Here is a 27,615-nt window from a genome sequence, read left to right as displayed (position 1 = left end):
GGTTTTACGCCGCTTTTAGCAATATTCCAGCAATATCACGGCAGGGGACACCAGAAATGGGCTTCACACATTGTAACCATGTCGGGAATCGTACCCAGGTCTTAGGCGTAACGAGCGAACGCTTTAACCACGAGGCTACCTGACCGCCCCGAAATAGATCTCAAGACATAAAGGCATCACTTTCACAGAAAGCCGAGTGCCTTGGTAGAGTTGTCTCCCATTAGTCATTGACGCAGAATTTGCGTTGTTTTTTCGTTATTCTGTTTTCATACAAATAGAGTGACCAAGTGTGTATTACTATTTTTAGAACGTCACATGATTCAAATTGACTGTTAGTTACGATGCCTTCTTCATAGAAAATATATATATTTTTTTTTTATCTTTCAATTTATTTGCAAAAAACATGTACATCACAGAACGGAAAACTATTTGTGTATTACCTATCAATACTGTCGCAAAGAGATAAAGTGATGGGAATGTGACATGTGGTCAATAAGTACGAATAATTCAACAAGGTTGGCTTATTGTTATATCTTCCTGCCAAACAAAGGCGTATTCAAGAAAGTGTGCACAGGACAGTTAGGTTTAACGCCGCTTTTAACAGTCTTCTAGTTTTATCGCGGCGTGTCAGCTTAATATGGGAGGAAAGCCCGAAGTGATGCAGGTCTCAGAGGTTTACCACTTCGGTGAAACCCACGAGCAGGGGTATGGTGCTGACAAACCTAGAAACATAATCGGGACGAACCGGGATTCGCACCCACAATCATTGGTTTCTTGCGTGCCCAAGGGACACAACTCTGCACAGCAAATCGCGGCGCCTTAGACGACTGGGCCACCCGTGCCCAAAAGTCCGCCTTTTGATTGTGTAGTACTGTATATACCAGGCTGTGTATGGAAGTTATATCTGTATTGAAACCTCATTAATTTGAACCTACATTCATCTTACCCCGACAGCGGGAAACGTGTGTGGCTGTGTGTGTGTGTGGCTGTGTGTTGCTGTGTGTGACTCTGTGTGTGTGTGTGTGTGTGTGTGTGTGTGTGTGGCTGTGTGTGTGGCTGTGTGTGTGTGACTGTATGTGTGTGTGTGTGTGTGTGGCTGTGTGTGGGTGTGTGTGTGTGTGTGGCTGTGTGTGTGTTGCTGTGTGTGACTGTGTGTGTGTGTGGCTGTGTGTGTGTGTGTGTGGCTGTGTGTGTGTGTGTGTGTGTGGCTGTGTGTGTGTGTGTGGCTGTGTGTGTGTGTGTGTGTGGCTGTGTGTGTGTGTGTGGCTGTGTGTGTGTGTGTGTGGCTGTGTGGCTGTGTGTGTGGCTGTGTGTGTGTGTGTGTGTGTGTGGCTGTGTGTGAGTGGCTGTGTGGGAGTGGCTGTGGGGCTGTGTGTGAGTGGCTGTGTGTGTGTGTGGCTGTGTGGCTGTGTGTGAGTGGCTGTGTGGCTGTGTGTGTGTGTGTGTGGCTGTGTGTGTGTGTGGCTGTGTGTGAGTGGCTGTGTGTGAGTGTCTGTGTGTGGCTGTGTGTGTGTTGCTGTGTGTGGCTGTGTGGCTGCTTGTACCAGTCCGGACTGATCCCGACCAATAACGAGTTCATGTGCTCCTTCGCAATGCATTGTAAATTTAAACATTGTCCACACTATATATCATCATATAAAGAGATAACACGCCCCGATACCTCAGGTGGAGAGCACACATATAAAACACAAATATTTATGACAAATGTGACGTCTGTGAAACCAAATAAGCATGTGGCGGAAGGCTGTCACCCAGTTCCCGGGGCTTTGTTACGACTAATCATTCTCTCTCTACACGGAGCGTGGTTACCCGCACTGGGCGTAAATCTTTTTCAATAACGCAACAAGAGGGACAGGCGAGCGCAGTCTTGTCATGTTGAGGTGAGGTGAAATTGGGTTTAACGTCGCGTCCAAGATTATTGTACTTATATAGCGACGTGCATGCACGTGTTTGTGTGGCTGCTTGTACTAGTCCGGACTGATGCCGATTTATAGTGCTAGCCACTGAGATACCATGCCGCAGTTTAACATGAATACCCCACTCAAACACAGTATACTGACTCCGAGCCGACCAGTCCTTGTTTTCGCCCCTTAATGTCGAGCGCCAGACACGGTAACAACAAGTACCATCTTTTAACGTCTTTTGGTATGACACGGCCGGGGATCGTCCCGTCAAGTTGAAGTGAACCACAGCGCTATGTTTACTCACGGTTAATGATTCTGCATGTTTTACTGCCTTGTTTCAAAAACAGACAGGCAGACAGACTGGCAAAGTTTTGTTTGTTGTTTAACGCCGCGCTCAGCAACATTCCAGCTATATGACGGCGGTATGTAAATAATCGAATCTGGACCAGACAATCCAGTGATTGACATCATGAGCATCGATCCACGCAATTGGGATACAATGACATGCATCAACAAAGTCAGCGAGCCTGTCTACCTGACCCCGTAAGTCGCCTCTTACGACATGCATAGTCGCCTTTTACGGCAAGCATGGGTTGCTTAAGACCTAGTCTACCCCGGATCTTCACGGGTCCTGACCGTCCAAGACAGGTAAGGACACTTGAAATGATGTGTTAGAAACAAATAAATATATCACTAATTAATGCACATTTGGTGATTCTGTTCATTTGACGTAAACATCATATGATTTCACAGCCTTGGAATGGAAGGGGTGTACATATCTTAGTCATTACCTAACTTACCTTAGTCATTACCTAACTTACCTTAGTCATTACCTAACTTACCTTAGTCATTACCTAACTTACCTTAGTCATTACCTAACTTATCTAAATCATTACCTAACTTATCTTACTCATTACGAACTGAAGGTGAGTACCAGGATTCTCTTTTGTGTAGAATGAAAACTGCGCACTTTCCCCGTGCTTAAAAATAGGTTGGAGGTCATCGTTGTATGTACAAAGAGAACACCATGCGCAATATCTATCTATAGCGTGTACGCATAGCAGTCAGTCTCAATGTTCCGGTTAGAGAACGATAGCTTTTGTATCATGTAGGTCGGTGAGACTGGGATTGTCTGCGTGTGTACAAAACTGTGGAGTGAGTGAGTGAGTTTGGTTTAACGCCGCTTTTAACAGTATTGCAGTTATATCGCGGCGTGTCAGTTTAACGTGAGAGGAAAGCCCGAAGCGATGCAGGTCTCAGACGTTTACCACTTCGGTGAAACCCACAAGCACGGGTATGGTGCTGACAAACCTAGAAACATAATCGGGGCGAACCGGGATTCGAACCCACAATCATAGGTTTCTGGTGTGCCCAAGGGACGCAACTCTGCATAGCGAATCGCGGCGCCTTAGACGACTGGGCCACCCGTGCCCCCTAAACCTGACATGAAGGCGCCTTTTCTATCGAATGATTATTTCCACTCCAAATTAAGGTATGTGGATATTTATGTAATACCAAGATGATTTTCCAGCAACATGTCCGGTTACACACGTTTGTGACTAGACAAATACCATTGCGCCTAAAGAGGTTGTTTACTTTATCTTCTCATGGAGCTGAGAATACGTGATTGAATGTATAGGGGTCTGTTTTGTGAGGTGAGGCCAGATTTAACAAATAGAATTCAACTTCTTTAGTCTTCTCAATATGACGTTGCGGTTCAGTGAGTGAGTGAGTTGGGTTTAACGCCGTTTTTAACAGTATTCCAGTTATATCGCGGCGTATCAGCTTAAAGTGGGAGGAAAGCCCGAAGTGATGCAGGTCTCAGATGTTTACCTCTTCGGTGAAACCCACGAGCACGGGTATGGTGCTGAAAAATCTAGAAACATAATCGGGGCGAACCTAGATTCGAACCAACAATCATTGGTTTCTGGCGTGCCCCAGAGACGTCACTCTGCACAGCGAATCGCGGCGCCTTAGACGACTGGGCCACCCGTGCCCCCGACAAAACTGTGGAAGAAACTATATGAACAACTGAGCGCTATAATGAATGCATGGATAAATATAGATTAACGCCGCTTTAGAATTAGCACCAATCCAGCACTGTCACGACGGTAGGCAGTATACTATTCTGGGGAATGGAGCCTGGATCATCGGAGTGACTCGTAAACGCTTTCACCACTTGGCTCTCCCACAGCCGAATTGTATTTTCAACAAACCTTAAAGCGATCTGTGTGAACAACGCGTTCTGGCAAAAATAGTTGCGCGTGCAACGGAAGAATCCATTTCCACTGAACAGGTGACTGCGCTGGAGGGACGCGGTGCACGTGGAGTTCATGCTCTAAGTGAGTGAGTGAGTTGGGTTTAACGCCGCTTTTAACAGTATTCCAGTTATAGTTTGTTTGTTTGTTTGTTGTTTAACGCCGCACTCAGCAATATTCCAGCTATATGACGGCGGTCTGTAAACTAATCGAGTCTGGACCAGACAATCCAGTGATTGACATCATGAGCATCGATCCACGCAATTGGGATCGATGACATGCTTCAACCAAGTGAGCGAGCCTGACCACCCGATCCCGTTAGTCGCCTCTTACGACAAGCATAGTCGCCTTTTACGGCAAGAATGGGTTGCTGAAGACCTATTCTACCTCGGATCCTGACGGGTAGTGTTTTGTTCAGTTTGTTGAGCAGTTTTCTACCCAGGGTTTCTCAAAAATGAAAATTCATATTACCAGTTATTGATGAATGACGCATCACTTGTTAGAAACCCATTTGGACAGGACTTCGCCCGTTATCACAGCGTAAGCAGCATGTGTACACCGTAAACACACACGTCAATTGTAACATATACTACACTTTAAATAGAGATGTTACGAAACTATATTAAAGTACACGATTAATAGGACTCTGAACTTTACATGTATGTCTGTTTTTTTCAAAATTGAAACGATGCTGAAAATGCGATAGTATCACATCGAATACTGTGCATCTTCCAGCAGTTGGTCAGGGGGCACGGGTGGCCCAGTCGTCTAAGGCGCCGCGATTCGCTGTGCAGAGTTGCGTCCCTTGGACACGCCAGAAACCTATGATTGTGGGTTCGAATCCCGGTTCGCCCCGATTATGTTTCTAGGTTTGTCAGCACCATACCCCTGCTCGTGGGTTTCACCGAAGAGGTAAACGTCTGAGACCTGCATCACTTGGGGCTTTCCTCCCACGTTAAACTGACACGCCGTGATGTAACTGGAATACTGTTAAAAGCGGCGTGAAACCAAACTCACTCACTCCAGCAGTTGGTCAGTTTCAGTCCCCAACCGGAGCACATATCCACAATTTCGATCTTTATATAACAATATAACTTATATAAGAATTGAATAGTATGAAGGAGATTACACTATCAACACGAGTTTTATTTAAATTACCTTCTTTTTTAAAGTGTTCAAATGATTGTTTATTACATTATAAAACTGATAACACTGATTATTTGTTATATATTATATTTATTTTATACATTTGTATATCATATGATGTTATAACGTTTATTATATTATAACACTATTACATTTTATTCTACCATGAATTTGGAAAATAATCGATTTTCATTGGTCAATCAGAGGTTTCAAATCACAATAAACCCCCTCTGATTGAAACAGCCGTTTTGACGGCCGCGTCACATCGGAGTGAGTGAGTGAGTGAGTATGGTTTTACGCCGCTTTTAGCAATGTTCCAGCAATATCACGGCGGGGGACACCAGAAATGGGCTTCACACATTGTACCTATGTCGGGAATCGAACCCGGGTCTTCAGCGTGACGAGCTAACGCTTTAACCACTAGGCTACCCGACCGCCCCTGCGTCACGTCGGAAGCTAATAGTCCCAGAACAGTACTTCCTTTACAGCAATTGTCGGTAGAAGGAAAGCTTTACATGGCTTGCTTAGTTTTCTAACCTCATGTTAGCTTACCAAGATGCCTTGCTACATGCTTTCAGTGCCTGTCACAATCATGTCCGAGTGAATTATTACGGTGTAAACAAATTGTTTGGGCCATGAGAGCGACATATTCTGTTTAAAGTTTGATTCCGTAAATTCTGATGGACAGCCCACTCAAAACACTCGACTCAACCAAATCCGCTTCACTCAAGGTATTTGCTCACACCAAAGAGTTCGCGTATTATTTAGTCATGGTAGAATGGAGATAAACATGGTGTGTTTCGGTGTAGGGCTGGGTTACCTGTAGCTTTAACCGAGTTAAATTTAACATTTGAAACCTCACACTGCGCTTTTGGTTCCAAATCCCACACTATATTATAACACCATCTTATTATCAACAACCTTACGCAAATCATGTATTGTGGTTTCATTTTATTTTATACGATCGCATTCTGTACATTTAGCATTTAGGAAGTGCACTTGTGATATTTCCAGCACTATATTCAAGAAATCCTTCTATTATAAACAACAGGATAGCTTCATTAGAATGGTTAGGATAGAAAATTCGTTATGCCGCTTTAAGCAGTAATTTAAACTTAATATTTATAACTTAACACATTGTAAAATGCGACTAACGGGATCGGGTGGTCAGGTCCCAATTGCGGGTTTGATGCTTATGATGTAAATCACTGGATCGTCTGGTCCAGACTCGATTATTTACAGACCCCCGTCATATAGCTGGAATATTGCTGATTGCGGCGTTAAACAACAAACAAACAAAGCGATGCATGTTTTTCTTTTATCCAGCATACTTACATGTACTGGTATTGCCCTTCAAACAAGCTCCTACGATCTGTCGACAGTGCCAAACATATCAAAACATCTGGTAACCGGTCCTTTAAACATGTTGGGCCAGTGTTTTAAATAGCCCATCAGACTTAATGAGTGAGTGAGTATGGTTTTACGCCGCTTTTAGCAATATTCCAGCAATCAGACTTAATGAAGACATCACAGACCTGTCTCTACAAGTAAGCCTTTCTTAATTTGAAACTGAGCTAGACACATTTATACTATATTTTAATTAAAACGAGTGAACAAAATAATGAAGTGTCAAACTGTCACATGGAGAGTTCATTTGATATACATAACATGGGCGGATACAGCTTTTTTGAAAAGGGGGGTGCACAATTAAGATCTATTTATTTTCTTTGGTGGTAATTTATACGGAAATAAAGTTTTATTTCGAAATAAAAAGCCCCCCCCCCCCCCCCCTCTGTATCCGCCCATGGATAAAAATATGATAGACTTTATTGAATGCCTGGTGGCTTCGGGGAAACCCAAAACTATAACATTCAAGTAATTTAGATACAAGTAATCACATCTAACGTATTGTTTCCATTATTTAAAGGATTCATACAAACAATCATCATCGCTGTTTTATTCAGTTTTAATCTGTTATTCTCGAGCAAAGTTAGTTGCGTGTTCAGTTGGATTAGACAGTACATCTGGATTAACAAGGTTCCTGAGCTCACCACTGATGTACTCAACCACAATATGCGTCAACTCACATATTCTTTCCCTGGATTATAGGACAACATCGAACATAAGACAGGGGACAATAGAAAGACCTTACATGCACATTACCTTCCAAAAATCCATTCATCACGGTACCCAAAGCAGTTTCTAATCGTATTTTCTTTGGTTTCATTTGTTGGTTTTGTTGTCTTTCTGGTTCCTTAGTTTTATTCTCTTCCTATGACTGTTTTCCTTCATAACATACATCTAAGTCCTGGTCTATGTCTTTAATAGTATCTGAATGAGCTTCATCTTCAGAGGCTGCCTGGACCCGTGAAGATCCGGGGTAGGAGAGGTCTTCAGCAACCCATTCTTGCCGTAAAAGCCGACGATGCTTGTCGTAAAAGGCGACTAACGGGATCGGGTGGTCAGGCTCGCTGACTTGGTTGATGCATGTTATCGTATCCTTATTGCGTAGATCGATGCTTATGATGTCAATCGCTGGATTGTCTGGTTCCGACTCGATTATTAGCAGACCGCCGCCACATCTGAAATATTGTGCGGCGTTAAACAACAAACAAACAAACAAACAGTAGCTGCCTGTGCATCTTCATTGTCAGTCGTCTCAACAATCTCAATAAATGTCATCATCAAAGTCTCATCAATGTATCATTCAGCCTATTTTAAATTTTGCAAAGCTCCCTTCCCTTTCCACTTGCATTCTCTAAAAGAACGCTTAATAATAGGAGCGTGCATTCGCATATTGCATTGTGCACTAGTTTTCTAAAATCCACGTTTTCATTTCAGATTATATTAATGATAAGTGGCCCCATTATTACGTTTTGGATCATCCTGCTGATCTTCGATGTTTTCCTCAGACAAATACAAAGGAGGGATTCACTTTCCTTATCTGACCACGACGAGCCGCTTTTATTCTTTGTATGAGCCATTGTACTACCACTCTCACTGGGAACAACCTCAATGTTTGACAGACCAGAAACATGATCACAACACCAATGAAAGAAATGACCCAGTGTGTTGCTATTATTAAACATGATGCATCATGTGACTATTTTGAAACATAGTGGGGCTGTTTACACACAATTGCAAAGAAGTTTAGTCGCCTTTTATGGCAAGCATGGGTTGCCGAAAACCTGTTCTACCCCGCTGCATTAATACTTTTTCAAGACCCATTTTGGTCATGTATTACTCCCGATGAAATGTTGCATACATGAGCAAATGCGTTCACATGACCTATTTGTTATTGTTTATTTACTGATGATTGTATTACTACTCATATAAGTAAATGCTGGCATGTGGACGAGAGTTATACGCACATATCTAGGGGGTGACAATAATTATGAGCATATAGTTAGTCAGTATTTCCTGGAGCAAAAAGTCTTTAAGTTAAAACTGCTCTGCTATACCTCCTTCAAATCCTTAAGTGCAAAACGACGACGATTTCGCAATGCATTGTAAAATAATATTCAGGAAATGTCCATACCATACAACACCATATAAGGCGATAGATAGACAACACCATATAAGGTCCCGACATCTCTAATGTAAAGCACACAGATAATATCTGTGTGATCAGTGGCTTGTGGTGAAGGGCTGTCATCAACTCTATGACCTCTCTGTTTTGAGCACGGGTTCACCTACATAAGCAGTAGCCATTGAGCTTTGTCAAACATCGCGACAAGAGGCGAGCCGCGAGCACAGTCTCAAGTAAATCTCAGCGCTATGTGTAACTTAGGGTAAGTAAGTTAATGATTGTGCATGTCTGATCATGTGATAAGCGAAAAGGTGTACTTAGAACAAATGGCGCTTTACTTAGTGTGCGAATGAACAAGATCAGTGGAAATCTTTAGAAAAAGAATTCTTCCAGTTGAAGATATTTGCCGTTTGTTTTTTGTCAGTGTAATCGTTTCGAATTAAGTCCCCTTTAGTGATTTTCTTATGTGCCTTACAAGGACAGGGATGCTTAATGGTGTCGCAATTCTATGTTATTCTATGTGCAGAATTGCGCCCCTCATCCATCGCAGGATCCGCGGATCGTGGGTCCGAATCCAAGACTTGCCCACACATTTACCTGTGTTCGTGTGTTTCCTCAAAATTACTTTCCGTCGACATTAATCTGACTGGCAATACTGCTAAAAGCTGCGTTGACCCACTTAGCTTTCTCACTGTTCACTTGTATGCATCTCCCCCCCACACACACCCTGGAGCGATTAGGGGGCACGATTCGCTATGCAGAGCTGCGTCCCTTGGGAACGCCAGAAACCTATGGTTGGTTCAAATCCCGGTTCGCCCCGATTATGGTTTGTCAGCACCATGCCAGTGCTCGTGGGTTTCGCTGAAGTGGTAAACGTCTGAGACCTGCATCACTTCGGTCTTTCCTCCCACATTAACCTGACACGCCGTGATATAACTGGAATACTGTTAAAAGCGGCGTTAAACCCAACTCACTTACTGTAAGGATTAAGAAAACGTATAATTTTAACATACTAAACAACAAAATTCCTGTGACATTGAATAAGATTTATTGCAAAGTTATGTTTTTTACCAAATCTGAAACAATTTCGGTTTGCAACAGATAAAAATGGTTTAATTTGCCATACTAACTTCAGAAAATGCGTGATTTCATTAAAAAAAACATGAACATGCCAAAATGTCAATTTACAAATCAATCGCCTCATCCATTCCATGTATCGACGTTGCACGGCAGTCATAAATGCACATGGCGGACACACGAGTTACTGACTTGTGATGCCATTTTCTCAGAGACTAGTGTTGTGTTTCACTTTAAGAACATTTGGCACTTTAATTTCAACCTTGAGGATCAGTATTGCCAAATTTCATTTTTTTAATATGTCTCAAAGTATGTTTACAGTGTTTGGACAAATAAGGTTTCTCATATATCTATCCATGGTGACGTTTCTTTTGCGGTTCAGTATATATATAACTTCAACGTAATGTCCATTCCGTCATTCGTTCATTAGACGTAAACATCATGTGATTTCCCAGCATTGGAATGTAACGAGTATACCTATCTAAGCCATTACACACTTTAGCTCAACCAGTTGTGGGTACACCAATGGAAGTTGTGTACCAGCATGCTCCATACCCCTTTGTGTAGACTGAAACACGTGAGTCTTCCCCGCGCTATGGCTGGATGTCCTCGTTGTTTTGTTGAAGAGATTCCTGAACAAGTCGAGCAATATGAGGCGTTGTCATGTTGAAAGGAAATGCCTGGGCCATGACGACGCAAAAACGGTAGAGCAACAGGACCGATGATCTCGTCGCGGTAGCGCTGTCCATTCAGATTTCTCACAAAGAGGTACCATTCCGCGATTTCTATCAACAGTGAGAACTCTGTCCCCGGGTCGAGAATCGTAACGCGATTTTGATTGGACTATGCACAGACTCCAACCAAAATATAACACGGGTAAAAACTGGTATGGTATGGTAAGGTATTTGGGTTTTAGGGCGACATGGACCATTAAAGGTCTCTATCCGCCGAACACACCAAACGTCTTTCAACAAGAGCAAACTGAGTAATGTAAATATAATGATTACCCAATCTGATTCATGAATGAGTATATATATATATATATATATATATATATATATATATATATATATATATATATATATATATGTGTGTGTGTGTGTGTGTGTGTGTGTGTGTGTGTGTGTGTGTGTGTGTGTGTGCGTGTGTGTATACTGAACAACAAAAGTTCCTGTGTCATTGAATAAGATTTGAGTTTTTTACCAATTCTGAAACAATTTCGGGTTGCAACAGATACAAGACTCCTGTAAGTGTTCAAATAGTTTAATCTGCCATACTAACTTCTGAAAATGCGTGATTTCATAAAAAAACAACATGAACATGCCAAAATGTCAATTTACAAATCAATAGCGTGTGTGTCAACCTCTGGTTGCGATGCAAGCAACACATATTCGTCTCATGGAAAGGCCCAGGCGTCGCACAACGTCCTGTGGGATATCTGTCCATATGTTTCGAAGTTCCTGGAGTGTCTGTGGAACACGTGGTTGACGTCGAAGGCGCCGATCCATCTCATCCCACATGTGCTCGATTGGTGAGAGATCAGGGGAGGGAGCCGGCCAGGGGGTGACATTCACGTTGTTTTGTTGAAGAGATTCCTGAACAAGTCGAGCAATATGAGGCGTTGTCATGTTGAAAGGAAATGCCTGGGCCATGACGACGCAAAAACGGTAGAGCAACAGGACTGATGACCTCGTCGCGGTAGCGCTGTCCATTCAGATTTCTCACTACCTCTATCAAACGGGTCCTCTGTCTTGCTGTAATCCCACCCCATACCATAACGCTGCTGCCCCCGAACCGATCTTCTTCCATGACACAATGATTGACGTAACGTTCACCTCGACGTCGGTACACTCGAATCCGTCCATCGCTGTGGCTGAGGTGAAAACGAGATTCGTCAGTGAATAGAACTTGTCCCCACTGCATGGCCATCCAGCGCAGACGCTGTCTGCACCACTGTAGACGTGCTTGACGGTGGTTTCCTGTCATAATGGGACGTCTGGCGGGTCTTCTGGCGACAATCCCTGCACATCTGAGGCGACGAAGTACGGTTTGTGAAGACATTCGTCGAAGGCGAGGAATGCATCTTGCAGTCACTGTTGCTGGCTGGAATCGATTTCGTAGGTGTGTTGTTCGAATCCTGTTGTCTTGTCGATTATTGGTTACGCGTGGCCTGCCATTCCGAGGATGGTCTCTGACTCCATTCTTATGTTGCCAACATTGCCATAAACACCAAATGGTGTTTCTGTGGACGTTAAATTGTCTTGCAACATCACGTTGACTCGATCCTGCTTCAAGCATACCAATGGCTCGCAGACGCTCATTTTCGAACAGGCGTTGCATTTCGTAACGTTGAATAATTGCGTAATTTTTTTTTTCTGAGTGGTTGTTGTCAGCACGATGCTAAACAATGCATATGGAATCCCGTTAACGCACATGTTTTTATACCCATTCTTGGGTAGTGAAATGCATGGGGCTTGCATAAAAAACAACTTTTGCATGGAATGCATGCTTTTCTGTAGACGTTGTGTTTTTGTGACTTGATTCCATACATGTGCTACAATATTGAAAACCAAACTTTACTTGTTTGAAAAATACACTAAAATATTGGTGTCACAGGAACTTTTGTTGTGGAGTATATATTAAAACAGCAAGACTAGTAATCACTGTGTCATTTCTGAAAAGTAAGAACTCATTCCACAGAAAAGCAGATCAGACAAAAAAGGAAAGCTTTTAAAATGGATAAAATGAAAACACTTTTCTATTATATATTCTTGGTGCAGTCAAGAAGTCTAATTGCCCACTGAATTATAGCAGTATGTTGGGGCCAAAAAGTGTAATAAGAGTGATGTGATGTCTTTCTCAAGTACTGCACTTCATATATTTAGTCTGATATGTTTGTGGCCTGGGCATTCAATTAAATAACGTTTCGGGAGTATTTTCATCACAGTTGGTACATACAGGGAGACGTTTTTATCAGTGACACTGTGGTAAGCATTTAACCCACATAGACCCAAGACGAAGTCTAGTTATTATGACTTCCTCACGTTTCGTCGAGGAACTGTCCAATTTGTGTTTGCAGAAGGACATACTGGGTTCATGTGTAGGCCAGTATTCCCAGCATCCCACAACTGTTTTCAGCTTGAGGACAAAGATTTTACTAAAATGGAGTCGAAGTTGTTTGTTTGGGGTCTGAATTCTGATATTGTTACCTCCGGATTTCGCAAGTTTGCCTACTGTCTCATTTCCATGCAGCCCAACATGAGCTGGAATCCACACATTATCACACGTAATCTGCTTTAATCTAAAACAGCTTTTATATTCATTTCGTGAACCAATGATACCAGTTTCGATTGCCTCAACAGCTGCCATTGAGTCAGTAAAGATAATCGCTCATCATCATATTCAATAACCCACCTTAGAGCTTGACGAATAGCATTGAATGAACTGTGCTGCATCTACATTTAATGGTAAACCTGTGAAAAGAAAGTCATTTATCATAATATTGAAAAGCACGGGGCTAATAACACTACCTTGCGGGGTACCATTTTCAGTCAAATGGACACCAGAAAAGTCCTGACCAATGTGAAATTTAATAGAGCTTTTACAGAGAAACGAGCAAATAAATCTGATGATATTACCTTTTTATGCCCAGATTGTGTAATTTGAAAAGAAGTCCTAGTGTCCAAATCAAATCATATGCTTTTTCAATATCGAGGAAGACGCACAACATGTAGCCTGCAACCTCGGGGTATCGCGGTACTTGTCATGTACGCTAAACGGAACAAAATGCACTCACTAACCTTTATGATTATTCGTGTTCTCTATATCAGATGTCATTTATTTTATCTAACAATGCATATTTTACTGATAAAACTTCATTATTTACATTAGTAGCTCCGAGTAAAAGCCGGGCCTCGCGCTCTGTTTGACAAGGGAGAGAACTCCATCGTATCGCGGTACAGAGAAAAGTTATGTATGGAGGTCCGAATTGGACAAAAAGAGGACATAATTCTACCAATCACTTGGTACGATCCTGCCAGACATCAGTGATTTGTCCAGACAAGTGCAAAGACAGCACAAGTAAAATTGTAAATGTGTTATCAGCAATAGGTATTCAATGCATATTTACCGAAAAGTAAGAGAAAACTATTTTTATAAGTCAACATCAAAATATCAGAAATGATATTTTAAGATTGTTTAAAAAAAATTAGATATATATTGGAAAAATGTTAAAAGTCAACAATAAATATATAAAAAGCACTCCTAGTATGCCCAAAGTATGTATTTATCTTTTGGTTACTAGTGAAGAACGTATTTCTAAGTTTGGCATTATGGCCCTTATGATATCCCAATAGATTCTGGGCACAGAGCGGGGAAAAATGTGCGGACTACGTAACTTCCGTTACCTCATTAGTCGCCATGAATATGCAGATGATCTAGTTCAGGTCGATCGAGAAAGTTTACTTGGGGAACTACGGGTTATATCGTTGGCCATTGATAGATGGGGGTAAGGCAATATTACAAAAGATGCCAGAAATATGTATCAACGCATTAATAACTCCTAACTTACAGCAGACGGAACATTCCGAGGAAATTGAAATTGTTTACGAAGTGTGCACTTCCTGGTTACTGATTTGCATTAATAGACAGCTGCCAAGAGGCGTGTCCCGCGTGAACTATCGGAAATCACAAATGCCGCGATACGATGAATGCCGCGGTACCATGGGGTCCGAGTATACTCTTGGTGGTATAAGGCTTTCTGTGCTTCTGTCTGGAGTTATACATATAACTAGTATCAGTACACGAACGTCCTTTAAGCCTGACTGTATTCTTAAGAGAAGCCTATTCTTCTCAAGAAAAATATTCAATCGATTTGTGAATAATCTTTTCATAATTTTACATAGATCTGTATGAAGCAGGCATAGTTGGTCGTTCCCTGGTTTTGGTATTGGAACAAAGATGGCATGTGTCCAGCCTTTAGGAATAGTCCAAGAACACCAAACACATATCTAGGAAATCTCAGATAACTAAAAGAGCAGAATCGGGCATATGCTTAAACATCTAATAACATAGGTCATATGCACCAGGAGAGGAATTTTCCGTTTTTAATATGGCACCTTTATGGTCATCATATGAAAATTGGGTGTTTAAGTCAGTCAAATATGGCTGCAGAAGTGTCATAAGTGTCTACATTGTTATACATTGTTCAGCTAGTGCGTGAGTCTTCAGAAAGTTGGTCACAATACCGCCTAAAACAGGTAAATGAAGGGCAACGGATGTGAGTACCACAAAATACTTTGATTTTCTACCAAAAAGACGATAACGGAGAAAATATGTTTACACTTGAAATATAGTTACGCCAGCTAAATCTTAATCCAAAACAAACTACATTCACTTTTGTCGTAAATACAAACCGCAAAAGTATCCAGATTCATATTTAGATGGCACTCCTATCAATGTAGTAGAAGAGGCCAAATTCCTGGGCCTCATTTTTGACCATCATCTCACATTCTTACCACACATCAGATATCTTAAGGCAAAGTGCCTGAAAGCTCTCGACTTGTTAAAGGTCGTTTCAAATTCCGAGTGGGGAGGGGCTCAGACAACCCTCCTATGCCGAAGCCTGCGGAAGCGATTTCGACAGTAAACACCAGCAATGCCTAAGGCTCTGTCTTGGAGCCTTTAGGACCTCTCATGTGGACAGTTTGCATGTGGAAGCTGACTCCCCCTAGATCTCACTAAAACCCAGCTTAAAAAGTCCTTTGGTATGTCAACAAGCATATAACCAATTACGAACAAATGATAATTCCTAGGGATCCATTTTGACAGACGAGTCCAAGGATGATGACAAAGTTGCAAGTGTCATCATCATTGGATCCAATACCCTTTCTACAAGAATCCCCGATAATAGTTCAATTTTCATTGCTGAGGCCAAAGCTATCTTAACAGCTTTGGCCTTTATCAAACAACAAAATCAATGTAAAAAGTTCATCATCTTTTCTTACTTCAGGCACTTAAAAGTGTCACCTCAAATGCTCCCCAAATCCTTGACATTTTAGAACTTTTCAATGATCTTTCTACTGGCCAATGTGACATCGTCTTTTGCTGGTTGCCAAGTCATGTAGGCATTACAGGTAACTCAAAGGCAGATGCTGCAGCTAAAGCAACTCTCGACAATCCGTTATTTTAACTCCTTATCCCGCACAGCGATTTCAAACAAACCATCAACACTTATACTCGGGATCTCATGCAAAGGAAGTGGGACGCCCAAGTAGAAATCAATAAACTTCATGAATTTAAATCAACAATCGCTCATACCTACTTGGGTTGTCAGTCACGACATGATGAGGTCGTTTTACGGCGATGTCGTATTGGCCACAGTCGGTTTACTCACGAATACCTTCTTAAAACAGTGTATCGCTTGTGATGAAAAGGTTCACCGCAAAACATATATTGCAAAGATTGGCTAGTATTATGCACTAACAATAGTAGCTAAATGATTTAATGATTTGTGTTCTTTCCTTTATTTCAGCGTTCTCACCCTTCTCATGCTGATGGCGACTGCAACCGCCTTCCGCTTCTACCAGGACGAGATCCCAAACGGAGATCACGTGCCCCACCCATGTAAACCCAACTACTTATGGTGGGGGGTCGGGCACGCCAACCCTCTAGGGGGCGGACCAAAAAACCCATTTGGACAGGACTTCGCCCGTTATCACAGCGTAAGCAACATGTGTACACTGTAAACACACACGTTAATTGTAACATACAGTATACTTCTATTTAAATAGAGATGCTGTTGTATTTCACACTGTTACGTAACTGAGTGTGAATGTATATTGTATACAGTAAACTACGGTTATAACGAACTCAAAGGGACCACTAATTTTAGTTCGTAATAACCGTAGTTCGTTATATGCATATATATAGTATATATTCATTAAATGGCCGTGACTAAAAAATAAGTTCGTTATATCGGTCAGTTCGTTATAAGCGTGATCCTTATAAACGTAGTTTACTGTTTGTATATTGTTTAAATATATCCAGGTACACAATTAATAGGAATGTGCACTTTACTTATGTGTCATGTTTTAAAAACCCCAACTTGAAACAATTCTGAAAATGCGATAGTATCACATCGAATGCTGTGCGTGGGACATCCTTGAGCAGTTGGTCAGTTTCAGTCCCCACCTGGAGCACATATCCATAATATCGAAGTTTATATAACAATATAAGAATTGAATAGTATAAAGTGAGTGAGTGAGTATGGTTTTACGCCGCTTTTAGCAATATTCCAGCAATATCACGGCGGGGGACACCAGAAATGGGCTTCACACATTGTACCCATGTCGGGAATCGAACCCGGGTCTTCGGCGTGACGAGCGAACGCTTTAACCACTAGGCTACCCGACCGCCCGAATAGTATAAAGGATAAAACACTGCAAGTGCAAGAGTTGTTTTTTTAAATTGCTTATTGTTATATCATTTTATCATTCAAAACTGGCTCCCACAGGAGATATCGCTTGGGTGAAATCAAGTGATATCTACATTGTAGATATTGCTGCATAAATTTGCATCACAATGCTTTGGAGACCATTGTGACATCATTGTTACCATGACGTCACAATCAAATGACATCACTAATGGCTCTGCTATTGAAACTTTTAGTAGTACTTTTTACACATAGGACACTTCTTATTACTGTCTGCAAACTGAAAAGTTGGAAGAATGACTTTGGATGATAAATCTCACTCTCGTGTATTTTGATGTCAAATATATCAACACAACTCAGAGTCTTTCCACTTTTATCAACGAGTGTTGATATATTTGATCTCAAAAGGTACTCGGGTGAGATTCTCTATTTATAGCACTATTATATTGTATAATATCCTGCAGTATCACATTACATTAACACACTGTGTTATTATTATATCACCATGACAACAGCCTTATTGAAACCAGGCATTTTGTACTTTCGCATTCAGTACATTTGGCATTTGGGATATTTCCAGTACTAAATTAAAAAAAATCCTTGTATATTATAAACAAAAGGAAAGCTTCATTAGAATGGTTATGATAGAAAAGTTCGTTGGTTGTGGACTAGGCGTTTAGGCCGCTTTAAGCATTAGCGTGTCATATAACGGCGAGTGACGTCAGAAATTGGCTTAATACATTGTATCCATGCGGGAATCGAACCCGGATCTACTATGACTCATGACGCATTGGAGATCCGTGTTTGATTGAAATAAATGTGAGAGCCATTTCTTGCATCCAAATCCAACTGACTCTGAAAGTATAACAAGTTAGAGAAGGGCCCTGTCCCGTGGGTCAACGTTGTGTATTGTCTCTATAGCTCACCATTCCCTTATTCCCAGTGGACCGAGGAGTTGTGCCGGCTGGACTCTGACGGGGATGGGATGACCAATGGTCAAGAGTTGGGCGACCCCAACTGCGTTTGGACAAAGGGCAATCTCCCCCAAGAATCAACCAGCATCACCCATCCAGGTGCAGTCTATTTTGTCCACCAGGTTGTTTCTGCTGATGTCTGAAACACGATCATTGACTAAATGTAATCGATCTTCTTTACTGGTAAATATGTTTCGGCCGTGACATGAGGATTGCACAGCCGAGATTAATAAAAATTCGCCCTTCACTCAGTGATTTGAAATTTTCCGTTTCTGTTTCCATAAACCGAAAACAAAATAGGCCGCTCCCACTACCGGAAATTTCTGTTTCCTGTTTGCGTTTAAGGGCTTAGAAACGTGGAAACCTGTCTGCACACCTGTGTTTAAGTTTATACTTCCATAAACGCAAAAGAGTTGAAGTCAAGTCTTAATATATTCATAATAAAACAGAAACCCCGTTAGTCTGGACGGTAATGACTAGGGGAAAGCCGGATACAGATCAAGTTTTGAAGTCTTTTAAACAAACTCATCCTTAATACATTTTAGGAGTCTGTGACCCATGGGGCAGCGACCAATGCCGAATAGCAAACCAGGCCGTCACGTGTGAAACGGGAGAGTTCAAATGTGACGGTATCAACGGCCAAGGTACGTATGTGACAGCCTTAACGACCACACAGCACAAAGTGACATGCCAATTTTGTTTGTTGCTTACGCCGCGCTCAGTAATATTCCAGCTATAGGAGACCCGTGAAGATTCGGGGTAGAATAGGTCTTCAGCAACCCATGCTTGCCGTAAAAGGTGACTATGCTTGTCGTAAAAGGCGACTAACGGGATCGGGTGGTCAGGCTTGGTTGATGCATGTCATCGATCCCAATTGCATGGATCAATGCTCATGATATCAATCACTGGATTGTCTGGTCCAGACTCGATTATTTACAGACCGCCGTCATATACAGTGTATATATAGCTGGAATATTGCTGAGTGTGGCGTTAAACAACAAACCAACAAAATTCAGCTAATGGACGGCGGTCTGTAAATAATCGAATCTGGACCTGACAATCCACTGACTGATATCATGAGCATCGATCCACGCAATTGAGATACGATGACATGAATCAACCAAGTCAACGAGCCTGACAATCCGATTCCGTTTGTCTCTTCTTTCAACAAGCATGGGTTGCTGAGGACCAATTCTTCACGGGTCCGACTTGCTAAGTGACGACTAACTTTTGTCAAGGGATCATTATAGTCGTGTTGAAATATTTTCATTTCAGTAGTTCTCAGCCTACGTACTGATATTTCCCAACAGTTCATTCGTTAAATCAACAATACATTTGTTTGATTTGTACAATCATCTAGGTCTGCAAGACAAATGGAAATATTCACTTTACGGTATTTACATTCAGTAAATTTGGTTATGGATACGGGCGAGGTATATTTCTTCCGATTTTCAAAAAAGTCCAGCAAGGCTTACTGAATCTCATATCTCTGCTGAGTAACAGATTGTAAAAACGTTAAGTTTCTACTCAGGAAATGCGGACGCTGTTTAAGACAGGCATGTATACCATTCATTGGTTCGTTGCAGCAGGACCTACAGCCAGCAATGTAATATTATTTCAAATTCGAAGACTTAAATTTTTATGGACAACAACTTCTGTATTGTTTGTTGCGAAGATTGTGATCAGTAATTCTTGCAATACCCCTGGACAATCACTGCCAAAAAGATCATTTGAAAATGCACATTGTCATGAGCGTACTGTACATTAGGGTTATAGTGTGTGCATGGTTACAGTAGAAAGAGAACATATCTCTAGATATGTGCTGATCGTGATGAACATTGCTCCATTAGCGTACATTATATTCTTAAATCCAATTAATTCAATCAAATACATTTCCAGCGAGTGAGTGAGTGAGTGAGTTGGGTTTAACGCCGCTTTTAACAGTATTCCAGTTATATCACGGCGTGTCAGCTTAATGTGGGAGGAAAGCCCGAAGTGATGCAGGTCTCAGACGTTTACCACTTCGGTGAAACCCACGAGCACGGGTATGGTGCTGACAAACCTAAGAAAATAACTGGGGCGTACGGGATTCGAACCCACAGTCATAGGTTTCTGGCGGGCCCAAGGGCCGCAACTCTGCACAGCGAATCGCGGCGCCTTAGACGACTGGGCCACCCGTGCCCTCTTACACCTTAAAAACTCCTGCTCTGTTGACGATGATTATACAATTTACATTTCGTCATAACAAACATTCCAAAATCTGGGAATTGGTTAATCCGTTCACACAATCCTCAAAAAATAAAATCATGACCACCCGATCCTTTCATATTAATAGTATATCAACATGAAAACCGTTCGGAATAACGGAGTTGCAATTTTTGTACTTTTATATGTAACATGCAGATGTGATGAACATAACGCTGCGGTTCCCCCCTACTGCCGTCCCCGCCGAGGAAACGAGCTACATGTGCTTCACGTTTGAACTTGACATGCTTGAAGAAGATTCGGAGTATCATCTGATTGGCAGCAAGCCTTTCATCGACAACGCCAACGTCATGCATCACATCGTCATCACGGGATGTGACGCTACAAGTAGGTTGCATAAATTGCAGCGCAACAATCTTAAATCGATATCTGCAGAACTTCCGCAAATATACCGCAACTACCGCGATAATTCAGTCACTGTGGAAGATCGGTGGTACTACTGCTGGAGTTGTGCGGGTTTTTGTGCGGAACATATATGTCTGAATACTGCAAGATAGTTACGATACGTCTTCAGCACAACTCTCAAGTATGCACAAATACAACAAATAATACTGTTGTATATATGTATTCAGGCAGCCCCTTAAGCAAACCTGAGCTGTGTAATATGGCAGCGGCCGGATGTCAAAAGACCCTGCAGGTCTGGACGCTCGGGATGCCGGGAGAGTGCGTCTATCGGGAGGCAGGCTTCAAATTTGGCAAGCTGGCAGGGATTACTAGGATCAACATGCAGGTATGCCTTGCCTGACATAAGTATTTTATTGTTATGAATTACAAATATTGATATGATAATGAGATATTTTAGTATCAAAACTCATTAATAGTATGTATAAAATTATTTGTCATCATATGGCTGAAATTCAGTCGACATGACGTTTCAGTTTCACTTGTCATGATCAGGTAAATCTCACGACAACCGGATCCTGTCACATCTGCAGAGGTAACTCTGCACAAGGAAATCACGACAACCGGATCCTGTCACATCTGCAGAGGTAACTCTGCACAAGGAAATCACTTCCCCGAGACCTCCGATATGCAACTACAGCGTTTGTTTAGTGTTTAAGGCCACACTCAGCAACCAGCCCAACCAGTGATTGATTTTATGAGCAACTATATTCGTCATCGGCGTACAATGACACGCTCTCACTCAACCAAACCAGCGATCCTGACCACCTGTCGTCTCGTACGACAAGCATAGGTTGCTGGGGACCTGTTCCATCCCGGAAATCTACAGGTAAAATACTACAATGATTTTGGCGTTGTTTTACAGTTCCATTGGACGAACCCCCAAAAGAGGACGGACTACATCGACAGCTCTGGCCTAACCCTGTTTGTAACAAAACAACTGAGACGCTACAACGCCGCCTACTTCACGACCGGACAGACACACCTGGTCATCCCTCCCGGGATGCCCAGAGTGGTCAAGAAGTCTACATGTACCCCTGAATGTACACGGCTGATCATGTCGGAATCGGTCCATCTGATGACAGGCTGGAACCATATGCACTACTTGGGTAGGAATTTACTTAGCACATTGCCCATAATGCTACATGCGCTGTAAAACTTTAACTCACCCACCCATAAGGGTAGATTAATCGAGTGTACTCACCTTCCGATATTTGCATATGTGCATTTTACCCATTCAACATGCTTATTGGCCCGTTGAAGCGACATGACGTCACATTGTTTCAGTACTGAGATCAAAGGATATAACGTGATCCACTGTTCATGACGTCTATTTTCTCATTGGTTGACAATAGAATGGGAGGAGCTTGTGTTGCATTACTGCGCTGAACGATGTCATGGGTTTCGTTTTGCGTGTGTTAATAATAAGCATGTGAACCTATAATTGTTGAATGTATTTATAAGAGTGAGTGGGTGAGTTCGGTTTAACACCGCTTTTAACAATATTCCAGTTATATCAGGGCGTGTCAGCTCAAAGTGGGAGGAAAGCCTGAAGTGATGAAGACCTCAGATTTATGCCTTTGCAGTGACTTACTAATCTGTTACAGATGTGTTTTGGCCATGACAATGTGAATAATCTCATTTTGACCTCATTTGATCTCATTTTGTGTCATTGTTACTCGTAAAGGTTCTGCTTTTATGAAGTGAAATAATTTTTTTTAAAACGCATCCCTTATTAAATATATAGGTTTAACATCCAACATGCTTTCTCGTGGCTTCAATCGTCTCTCAAAGTCTTGGTGTACATTCTTTTGGACGACAGTTTATTCGAACCTCGGAATTTTGATTATCTGTCCCTTGTGATAGAATGTTGTAAATCGACCGTTATATGCTCGGGGCTTACATCAGTCGTTCAGTCTGGACAGTACACGTATCCGCACTCAGTAGTCTTACCTTATCCCTGAGGGGTCAAGGGCGTTACGGATCTTGTTATAAGCTCAAGCTTCGTTACTGAGCTTTACGAGGGTATGGGCATATGGTTACAGCCGTATATGAGAAACCAGAGCACACAATAAACTATGGTTACCCATATATCAGCTCGAGTGTGAATGACACAGTGAAACCTCCTTAGTCCGGATTCTGTGGATCCGGAAGTCCAACTTTCGGAAGACTACGTTTGCGAACGTTCTTGTAAATGGGGATTTACGCAGCATTTAATATCATTCCAATTACACGAGGACATCCAAAACATCAAAAGCCGTATTGGTACATAATCAGCCTCATGACCACATATATTTTCAGGCTACCAACAGAACGTCGAACTCAACCGGAATGGCGAGAAACTGCGAGATTTGACTCCAGATGATGTTTATAGTTATGACAACCCAATAGTCTACGAGTAATGTATAATTCAGCATATCTGTACCCCCCTCTCAAAACCAACAAAAAACAACAGCAAAAATCAAAACAACGACAAAAAAAACCAACCCAACAAAATAACAACAAACAAGTTCAACATTCTGACAAGTATTCATTAAAATTTGAAAGTTTAAAACGAAACAGCATCGTACTTCAACATTCAGCCACTCACTTACTCGTTATGCGCTCACATGGGTACAATGTATGAAGCTCATTTCTAGTGTCCCCATTCCGTGATGTTGCTAGATCATTGCTAAAAGCGGCGTAAAACATAAGCTATAATTCGCTCTAATGCTAAGAGCAGAATTTCACCATCGTCTAAAAATGATATTTCCCACATTGACTATTTTCCATTATGGTGTTGAGATTGCATCTGTTTAACCTTTTTCTAATCGCTCTTAAGGGGCGGTCGGGTAGTGGTTAAAGCGTTCGCTCGTCACACCAAAGACCCGGGTTCGATTCCCGATATGGGTACAATGTGTGAAGCCTGTTTCTGGTGTCCCCCGCAGTGATATTGCTGGGATATAACTAAAAACGGCGTAAAACCACACTCACTCACTCACTCACTCACTCACTCACTCACTCACTCACTCACTCACTCATCAGAGAAATATCACAAAAAGTATCCATCCGAATGAAATCAGGTTAACACAATTCCGAGTTACCTAAATGATCGTACGCACATGGTCTATTTACATTTAAAGCACGTTCCACAACAGTAAAGATTTCCGGACTGACAGGGTCCGTTCTAGAGGGATTATATAGTATTCTTCTTCTCCAGATACAACCCCCCAGTTGAAGTGAGACCAGGTGACAGCCTCGAGACCACCTGTGTCTTCAGGTCTACCTCCCGGTCCACTACCGCCAGGTATGGTGAAGGGTCATTCGATGAGATGTGTTTTGGTGTATTTACCTTCTACCCTGCTGAGGCCATGGTACAGCCTTCATGCTTGACCTGGGATGACCTGGACCTTTGCACATTCAGCGGCACTTCAATCAACGACTGTGATCTGATGGTATTCATCAACCAGTCTCACCCAGAACGCCAACGTCTATTTTCAAAGGTGGGTGAGGTGAAATTGGGTTTAACGTCGCGCTCCAGATTATTGCACGTAGTAATGCCAGTGTAATAGCGTTAGCCAACTGAGATACCATGCGGCAGTTTAACATGCATTAAATACCCCACTCGGACACAGTAATTTGGCTTCAAGCCGACCAGTCCATGTTATATTCCTTCAATGCCGAGTGCCAGGCAGGGTGACAACAAGTACCATGTTTTAACGTATTTTGTTATGAAGTATTTTGTAAATACTTCAGATCTCAGGTTTTGCAAAACAGTTAAATTGTTCTCTGTATGTCCTTAAAGGTTATGTTTTGAAAAAGAAATGATTCAAGTTCCCTACTTTCAGAGAAAACAACATTGTATGTCTTTAAACAAAATTCACCCACACCACCACAGCACACCATTCTCACCCAAAGCACCACAGCACACCATTCTCACCCACACCACCACAGCACACCATTCTCACCCAAAGCACCACAGATTAGTAATTGAGGGGTCTCTATTATGAGTTCGATGGGATGCAGGTCATTGGCTTAACAAGTTATTATGAGAGGAAGAGTTCTGACAATAATATTATAATAATAACAATAATAATATATAATATTCATAATCTGGGATTCGAACCCAGGACCAGTGGATCCAAACACGACAAGGGGAGGAAACTCTAAACAGAAAATTAAGGTGAATTAGAACACTTGCCCACAGATCAGCTGTCATGCAGGACGCGGATATGCGGATGTAAGACAGAGCTCAGAACAATGTGTGTTAAGTTTCTTGGTTTCACTCAACCGCTCATTCAAACACGAACTGTTAGCTTAGTGGCTCAAGCGTTCACGCCTCATGCCGAATATCCGGATTCTCAAAATAGGTACAATGTGTGAAATCCAATTTTGCGTTGAAAATGTACAGTGCGACCTTGCTTCTGCTGTCCTAGTATCAATGGGTATCAAGAGGATGAAATGGTATTATCATGATGGTGATGATAGGATGGAATGGTATTATCATGATGGTGATGATAGGATGAAATGGTATTATCGTGATGGTGATGATAGGATGAAATGGTATTATCACCTTGTGATGATAGGATGGAATGGTATTATCATGATGGTGATGATAGGATGGAATGGTATTATCATGATGGTGATGACAGGATGGAATGGTATTATCATGATGATGATGACAGGATGAATTGGTATTATGATGATGATGATGATATGATGGAATGGTATTATCATGATGGTGATGCTAGAATGGAATGGTATTATCATGATGGTGATGCTAGAATGGAATGGTATTATCATGATGGTGATGATAGGATGAAATGGTATTATCACCTTGTAATGATAGGATGAAATGGTATTATCATGATGGTGATGATAGGATGGAATGGTATTATCATGATGGTGATGATAGGATGAAATGGTATTATCACCTTGTGATGATAGGATGGAATGGTATTATCATGGTGGTGATGATAGGATGGAATGGTATTATCATGATGGTGATGACAGGATGGAATGGTATTATCATGATGGTGATGACAGGATGGAATGGTATTATCATGATGATGATGACAGGATGAATTGGTATTATGATGATGATGATGACAGGATGAATTGGTATTATCATGATGGTGATGATAGAATGAAATAGTATTATCACCTTGTGATGATAGGATGAAATGGTATTATCGTGATGGTGATGATGGAATGGAATGGTATTATCATGATGGTGATGATAGGATGAAATGGTATTATCATGATGGTGATGATAGAATGAAATGGTATTATCACCTTGTGATGATAGGATGAAATGGTATTATCATGATGGTGATGACATGATGGAATGATATTATCATGATGGTGATGACAGGATGGAATGGTATTATCATGATGGTGATGACAGGATGGAATGGTATTATCATGATGATGATGACAGGATGAATTGGTATTATGATGATGATGATGATAGGATGGAATGGTATTATCATGATGGTGATGATAGAATGAAATAGTATTATCACCTTGTGATGATAGGATGAAATGGTATTATCGTGATGGTGATGATGGAATGGAATGGTATTATCATGATGGTGATGATAGGATGAAATGGTATTATCATGATGGTGATGATAGAATGAAATGGTATTATCACCTTGTGATGATAGGATGAAATGGTATTATCATGATGGTGATGACATGATGGAATGATATTATCATGATGGTGATGACATGATGGAATGGTATTATCATGATGGTGATGATAGGATGGAATTATATTCACATGATAGTGATGATAGGATGGAATTGTATTCACATGATGATCATGATCAACATCATCATAAAAGCATTATAATTATTATAACTGATGTTAATATTATTAGTATTAATATTATGGATTTTTTGGCCTTGTATTTATATCTACCACTTTGAAACGATCATCAAATGACGAGTATGTGTCCAAAACATCTTTTGTACTTTTCATGAGAATCACTTTTATTTAAGTGATCGTATTTTTAACTGCATGTACATTTTCCTATTTCATTCTTAATTTCAAAGGTTCTTGACAACTGCAATGCTTACGGAGGCTGTCGCTCGGAGTGTCCCGCGGCCTTAGCGGAAGTACGTCAACATCCCTGCTTAAGAGGACGTATGGAAGCGTATATTGAAGACATAATGCCAGTGGTCGGAACAGGCCTGGATGTGGTCAAGTTCTTCTCTGCCTTGGAGTCCTGTGATTGTGTGGACAAGCCCCACACATCCACCTGGAAGTACCCTGTAAGCGGGGCGGGGGGACACACAGCAGTAGTCTCCATCAGTATTCTCTTGGCTGCGTTCACAATGATGCTGCCTTAATTAAACTTTGATGCAAACCTGAACTTTGTTTGTTACTTTTTAGAGGGTTGTGGGGAACCTGTTGGTTGAAACGTTTGTCTCGTCACGCCGAATTGGTAATTGATTATCATCATCAATCTTGGCTGCATTGAATTTCAAGCTTTTGAGTGAACGAAGATGGCTGAATAATTCTCATCATCGCAGTCACTGTTCAACAATATAGTCCTGTTGTACTAGAGTGTCCATCAATAATTGCATACGATTCAGGGTTCCAGTCACAAGTACACATCACACAAATCATGGAGATGAGAAC

The 27,615-nt window shown here is 41.5% G+C and overlaps 1 protein-coding gene across 2 annotated transcripts; it reads left to right on the top strand.

Moving 5' to 3' along the window:
- Nucleotides 1–1,857: 1,857 nt before the first annotated feature.
- Nucleotides 1,858–27,346, top strand: LOC124145689 (tyramine beta-hydroxylase-like). 2 transcript variants are annotated; one of them, XM_048389165.1, is made up of 10 exons: nt 1,858–1,880; nt 16,447–16,636; nt 18,290–18,419; nt 18,866–18,964; nt 20,724–20,912; nt 21,158–21,315; nt 21,853–22,096; nt 23,289–23,385; nt 24,187–24,469; nt 27,027–27,346. In XM_048389165.1, exons 1-10 carry the CDS (start codon nt 1,873–1,875, stop codon nt 27,321–27,323), a joined length of 1,695 nt encoding a protein of 564 aa, XP_048245122.1. In that variant the 5' UTR covers nt 1,858–1,872; the 3' UTR covers nt 27,324–27,346. The 2 variants fall into 2 exon arrangements, with proteins under 2 accessions (XP_048245122.1, XP_048245120.1); XM_048389163.1 differs by lacking the exon at nt 1,858–1,880 and adding an exon at nt 8,895–9,099.
- The last annotated feature ends 269 nt before the right edge of the window (nt 27,347–27,615 follow it).

Source organism: Haliotis rufescens, unplaced genomic scaffold (genome assembly GCF_023055435.1).
Source record: "Haliotis rufescens isolate VD_foot unplaced genomic scaffold, xgHalRufe1.0.p SCAF_8, whole genome shotgun sequence".
In the NCBI taxonomy this organism is placed as follows: domain Eukaryota; kingdom Metazoa; phylum Mollusca; class Gastropoda; order Lepetellida; family Haliotidae; genus Haliotis; species Haliotis rufescens.
Note: the sequence above shows the minus strand (reverse complement) of the source record. Positions and strands in the feature narration are given on the sequence as shown.